The 6,955-nt window shown below is 51.1% G+C and overlaps 1 protein-coding gene across 1 annotated transcript; it reads right to left on the reverse strand.

Annotated features, from left to right (window-relative positions):
• Window positions 1-5,142: 5,142 nt before the first annotated feature.
• Window positions 5,143-6,955, reverse strand: LOC147972017 (serine/threonine-protein phosphatase 7 long form homolog). The gene is made up of 6 exons (XM_087524202.1): window positions 6,805-6,955; window positions 6,449-6,730; window positions 6,166-6,371; window positions 5,770-6,082; window positions 5,583-5,681; window positions 5,143-5,499 (listed from the first exon to the last, which is right to left on the reverse strand). The coding sequence occupies exons 1-6, from the start codon at window positions 6,880-6,882 to the stop codon at window positions 5,143-5,145; spliced, it is 1,335 nt and encodes a 444-aa protein (XP_087380328.1). The 5' UTR covers window positions 6,883-6,955.

Genomic DNA, 6,955 nt, shown 5'->3' on the forward strand with positions numbered 1-6,955 from the left:
AACCTGGCGAAAAGGCTTATCTTCGAGTTACACAAATGAAGGGTGCACACCGCTTCGGGATCAAAGGAAAGCTAGCTCCCCGCTATATTGGTCCTTTCACTATTCTCGAAAGGCGTGGAAAGGTGGCATATCAACTGGAGCTTCCGCCGAACCTTTCTCAGGTCCACGATGTGTTCCACGTGTCACAACTCCGACGCTGCTTCAAGGACCCAATACGAGCAGTGGATCATGAAGTGCTCGAATTGCAACAAGACCTCTCATATAAAGAGCATCCGGTCCGCATTATCGACCAAGCTGAACGCCGCACATGTCAGAAGGCGATCAAGTTCCTCAAGGTCCAGTGGTCGAATCACTCTGAAGACGAAGCCACCTGGGAACGCGAGGATCGTCTTCGTGATGAATACCCCGCATTGTTTCCTTCTACCTCCTAAATCTCGGGACGAGATTTCTTGTAGTGGAGGAGATTTGTAACGCCCGGATAATCATGCTACAGTAATCCCACGCTAATCGTGCCATGACACCTCGATTACTGTTGCTATCCTCGCAATAATTCGAAACCGTTCGAAATTCAAATTCAAATTAATGATAACAATAAAAGTTTTCAAAAATTAAAACAAAATTGTTCGGTGGTTGCCGAATATTACAAAGGTAATTATGGTGCAACAAACACATTTTTATAAAATACCTAATGCCCTAAATTAAATAAAACAGAAAAGGAAAAAGAAATAAATATAAGAAAATACAAAACAAAAACAAAAAAAAGAAAAGAAAAGGAACCAAAGGAAAGGAGAAAGACCCCACTAGCTCCCCCTGGGCTTCAGCCCATTCCCTCGCACCCGGCCGGCCCAGGTGGCCCAGCTGCCACCTCCCCACCTCTGTCACCTCCTCCCCACGCCCCCCACTGTTCGTCCGACTGCGCCCGCGTCGCTCACGGACCAGCTCGCTGCCCCGCGCCACTACAGGCCCCTGGAGAGGATAAGGGCGCCGACGCCGCGGCCCCTCGGGCTCCCCTCCCCACTTGCCCCCTGCTCTCCTCCTCGATCTCCGCCTCCGTCTCGCTCCTCAGATCCGCCCCCGTCCGAGCGCTTCCATGGCCATGGCCGTCACGTAGCCGTGGCCACCGTCCTCCCCGCACCGCGCCAACGTGTCGCCGGTCTCCCTCGTCGCCCTCCTCGTCGTCCTCGACCATTGGTTCGAGCTCCGTAACGTCGCAGCGTCGTGGGTGAGGTCGTCTTCTTCCTCCGCCTCGCCGCCGCTCATCCCCAACTCCGGCGATGCCCTCTGCAGCTACTAAGCCGCCAAGGGCCACCGTGTGTGCCGCTCGGTGAGCCCCCGCTCCCTCCCCTCTCTCTCTCGACGCCGTTCGCTAGTTGGACGCGCCGCCCCCTCCCCCAACTTGCCCGAGCGCATCGCCGCACGCGCTCGTCGCCGGCAGCCGTCCGGTGACCATTTGGTCCCGGGCTCATGCCTATCGTGCTCAGCATCGCTGTAGGAACCCGAAGCGACCACCCGTTGGTCCTACCGTGGCCAGCATAGGCGTTCCCCACCGCGGCCGAACGCCGGCGTCCGCCCCGCTCGTCGCCGGTGACGCTGCGGCCCTCCTCCGGCCACGCCACCGCCACGGTTCGATGCAGCTCCTCGCTCTCGACCGAACGCCCCCTCCCACGCGACCTACCTTGCTCCGTAGCGCCGTTTCCATCGAGCACCCGTACGGGCCGCCGCCTCTGCTCGTCGCCGGTGCCGATTCTGGCCAAGTCCGGCCATACCACCACCCCCACTCGACGCGGCATCGAGTGGCCGTTCGGCTGGACCAAGCTGCGCGCCGAACGACGCCGTGTAGCGAAATCCCGACGAGGCCCGGGAGCCCCCGCCGCGTTTTGACGTCGCCGGCGGCCAAACGCCGGCCGCCGCCTACGTGGTTGGCCTGGGGCCACCCCAAGGCCACTGCCAGCGGGCCCTGCGGGTCCTAGTTGACTGGGTTGACCCAGTCAACTGCTGACGTGGCAGCTACTGCCACTGACATGCGGGCCCCATGTCAAAAACGAATAAAATTAAATAGATAATTTGCTAATTAATTAAATTAGTTAACTAAACACTAATCTCTCACTGACTACCGGGCCCCACCCACTAATTAGCCTATTTAGTTAGTTTTAAAACTCTGTTAGTACCCTGTCAATGACCTGACCCACCTGTCTGGTTTGACTGGTCAACCGACCAGTTGACCTGCTGACATCACTATGATGTCATGCCCGCGTCATCATTCACTGTTTTGGATAATGTTGGGTTTAAATAAATAATTAAAATCAGAAAATGATTTAAATCTTTAGAAAATCATATCTTCTAATCCGTAATTTGGATGAAAATACTTTATACATGAAAGTTGCTCAGAACGACGAGACGAATTCGAATACGCAGCCCGTTCGTCCGCCACGCATCCCTAGCATAGTGAACACGCAACTTTCCCCCTCCGGTTCGTTTGTCCGAAAACGCGAAACACCGGGGATAATTTCCCGGATGTTTCCCCCCTTCACCGGTACCACCTCGTACCGCGTTAGGGCACACCTAGCATCACGCTTTGTCATGTCATGCATCGTCATGCAATTGTTTGCATTATAATTATTGTTTCTTCCCCATCTTCTCTCGCTAGACACCGAGACCGACGCCGCTGCTACCCAGTACGACTACGGTGTTGACGACCACTCTCTCTTGCCAGAGCAACCAGGCAAGCCCCCCTCCTTTTGATCACCAGATATCGCCTACTCTTCTCTATACTGCTTGCATTAGAGTAGTGAAGCATGTTACTGCTTTTCGTTATTCCTATCCTGATGCATAGCCTGTCCTTGCTACTACTGTTGTTACCATTACCTGCTATCCTACTGCTTAGTATAGGACGCTAGTGTTCCATCAGTGGCCCTACACTCTTGTCCGTCTGCCATGCTATACTACTGGGCCGTGATCACTTCGGGAGGTGATCACGGGCATATACAATATACTTTACACAGTTACATTACCTGTGATACTGTTCGGAGATGGGGCTGAAGGGGCAGGTGGCTCCATCCCGGTAGAGGTGGGCCTGGGTTCCCGACGGCCCCCGACTGTTACTTTGAGGCGGAGCGACAGGGCAGGTTGAGGCCACCTAGGAGAGAGGTGGGCCTAGCCCTGGTCGGCGTTCGCAGATACTTAACACGTTTAACGAGATCTTGGTATTTGATCTGAGTCTGGCTACTGGCCTATATGCACTAACCATCTACGCGGGGAAAGTTATGGGCACTCGATGTCGTGGTATCAGCCGAAGCATTTTGTGACGCCATCGACTGAGCGGCGCGCGCCGGGTTGGACCGCGTAACGTGACTTCCTTTGAAATGGAGGTTGCTAGGTCTGCTCTCCGGCCGCGTACGCAACGTGCATGTGTGCTATGGGCGATGGGCCCAGACCCCTGTGCGCTTAGGTTTAGACCGGCGTGCTGGCCTCTCTGTTGTGCCTAGGTGGGGCTGCGACGTGTTGATCTTCCGCGACCGGGCATGACCCAGAAAAGTGTGTCCGGCCAAATGGGATCGAGCGTGTTGGGTTATGTGGTGCACCCCTGCAGGGAAGTTAATCTATTCGAATAGCCGTGATCTTCGGTAACAGGACGACTTGGAGTTGTACCTTGACCTTATGACAACTAGAACCGGATACTTAATAAAACACACCCTTCCAAGTGCCAGATACAACCGGTGATCGCTCTCTCACAGGGCGACGAGGGGAGGATCATCGGTTAGGATTATGCTACGTGATGATACTTGGAGGACTTCAGTCTACTCTCTTCTACATGCTGCAAGACGGAGGCTGCCAGAAGCGTAGTCTTCGAAAGGACTAGCTATCCCCCTCTTATTCCGGCATTCTGCAGTTCGGTCCACATATGATAGCCTTATTCCAGTTGATACCAATGCATACATATGTAGTGTAGCTCCTTGCTTGCGAGTACTTTGGATGAGTACTCACGGTTGCTTTCTCCCTCTTTTCCCCCTATCCCTTCTACCTGGTTGTCGCAACTAGATGTTGGAGCCCAGGAGCGAGACGCCACCTTCGACGACGACTCCTACTACACCGGAGGTGCCTACTACTACATGCTGCCCGCTGACGACGACCAGGAATAGTTTAGGAGGATCCCAGGCAGGAGGCCTGCGCCTCTTTCGATCTGTATCCCAGTTTGTGCTAGCCTTCTTAAGGCAAACTTGTTTAACTTATGTCTGTACTAAGATATTGTTGCTTCCGCTGACTCGTCTATGATCAAGGTCTTGTATTCGAGCCTTCGAGGCCCTTGGCTTGTAATATGATGCTTGTATGACTTATTTTATTTGTAGAGTTGTGTTGTGATATCTTCCCGTGAGTCCCTGATCTTGATCGTACACGTTTGCGTGTATGATTAGTGTACGGTTGAATCGGGGGCGTCACAAATGATTGTCATTCGATACAACAGGTGTTTGATAGAAAAAACTACTACACCAGGGCCAGACGCCATGGACCCTGGCGTCTGGCTGCCCTGTTTCTGCTGTCCCATGCCTCTGCTTTTGCTTCCAGTCGACCACCAGACGCCAGGGACCTTGGCGTCTGGTCCCCTGACTTCATACCAGACGCCATGGACCCCGGCGTCTGGTCCCCTGACTTCATACCAGACGCCAAGGACCCTGGTGTCTGGGGCCCTATACTAATTCTTGTACTTATTTCACACAAGAAGATAGCACATATATAATAATATGACAGGTTCATAAAACACAGAAGATAGCACATTTCACAGAACTGTCACCACGACAAATTCTTGCATACAAACGACAACAAGTTCACAGATTTTTCATCACGACAAATTCATGCATACATAAGACACCAAGTGCATACATAAGACACCAAATTCAAGACAACCTTCAAAGTTTTTACCATAACACCAAGTTCATGCATACAAACGCCACCTAGTTCATACACTTCCAAATAAGAAACTCACTTCCTCCTTCCTCTCTTCACGAGTGCTGCAAGTGTAGGCTCCTCCTCTTCGCTAGCCTCCTCCTCCTCTTCGTTGTATGCCTCCTCCTCCGCCTCAATGTTGGCCTTATATCTTTGCATTCCTGTTGGGATAAGCTGATGAGGATACTCCGGACTATGGAATTATGTGTTCCATGTCTTCTTTCTACCTTTCTTGCCTGGTGTCTTAGCGATGGCTTTGCCTTTCCTAGAGCGAGCATTGCCTTGTGTCAGTTGTGTAACCTGTGATGGTGGTGGAGCATCAACATCATACTCATGATCCTCTTGATGTGTTGCATCATACTCATGCTCCTCATCTTGTGTTGGCTCCTCTTGATGTGATGGCTCCTCTTCATGGACCTCCTCCTCCATGTCATCATTGTTCTGGATATAACGCCGTCTATTAGCTCTGGCGCGGGTACCAGGTGCATACACCTCACTGGACTGAGCACCATGGCAAGAAAGCATTGCAGCCATCTTATGGAACCGCTTCTTGAACTTCTGCAACAACACAAAATATGCTATGATATGAAATACAAATAAATAATCCGCGAAAAGAAACTTTTATAATATATTGGTCACACCTCCATCGTGCTCCTAAGAGTCCTCTCAGATAATACACCACCAGGTGGATGACTCAGTGCAACATTGGCATCGTTGACGCACAGAAGCAACGATCTGCCCTGCAATTCATGAACAAACCAAACCTATGTATTTGAAAGAGGACAACATGATGCATGCAAGTTTGTTAGAATAGGTCAAACAGACTACCATTTCGTCATGCATCGGTGCATAGTCAACGTGAGCCCCTCTGGTGTCTCTCACAGCCGTGTTGAAGGTATGATAACCTTCTGCAGTCTCCGGGTCTTCAAACACCAACTCCGACCACTCCTCGTGAGTCCAACCAGGCTTTAGCTTTAACCGGTAACGATCCGCATACCACACTTGATACTTCTGATATGCTGACTGATTGTGAGGTCTATTCTCTGATTGCACTAACGTGTCTCTTTGATTCCAAATTTCTATCCACGCACGGTGTTTGTTTGCCCAATCCGATATATCCTGATTGTTCCTTCGATCGAACCTACAAATGATGCACGGGACAAAGCATTAGCAAACATAGACTTATTCAATGCTCTACTACATATTCAAGGCATGCTTGCTCACCGATGCAGAGATAGCATTTCCTCGTTGCTCTCCTCAATTGGAATACCTTGTCTTCTTCCAAATTGTCTTGCCACACGGTCTACAAAGTGCCACTCGACTGCGAAGAAGCATATCATTGGGCACCTCGCCCGCCAAAGATGGCTATCACGCGTGCACATCTCATTAAGATCATAGTCACGATCTTCCATATAAGGCAACCAAAGTACCTGCAAAACAAAGAGATACATTGTTAGATACAAGTTTCATTCTTGACTAAATTTGGTCTCATTGAACTTCTCTATACCTGCTCAGTAGTCAAGGTGTCCAGCTCGTTCATATAGCACTTGTATCGCACATGCGAGCTTCCTGTGTACACTGTCACTTGTTCCCAATAGTAAGCAAGCGTAGGGCGCCGATATGCATCATCATCATGCAGCCCGTCTGGATTACCCCGTGGGTTTGCCATGTTGGGGTCCTTGATATCGGGCCGTCCAACCGGGATCCGCTCCCACATCCACACGGATAGGCTCCAAACAAACCCAGCCAATGAGGATGTATCTCCCTTCCTGCGACACGCCAAGTCAAGCTGCAATCAAAAAAACATGTTAGATATGGAGGCGCATGACAAATGCAAGTTAAATGGTTGCAAATATCTCTTACCTGACGATACAAATATGCTAGCGCGGCCGAACCCCAGCTATACTGGGTATCCCAGTTATTGAGTAGCTCCAGGAACATCCAGAGGGCCGAGTTCCCGGTTGCATCTGAGAAGACTACCTTGGTTAGCACATACCAAAGATAGGCCCGCGCG

Source organism: Triticum urartu, chromosome 5A, assembly GCF_056163025.1.
Source record: "Triticum urartu cultivar PI428250 chromosome 5A, HENAU_Tu73, whole genome shotgun sequence".
NCBI classification, from domain to species: Eukaryota; Viridiplantae; Streptophyta; class Magnoliopsida; order Poales; family Poaceae; genus Triticum; species Triticum urartu.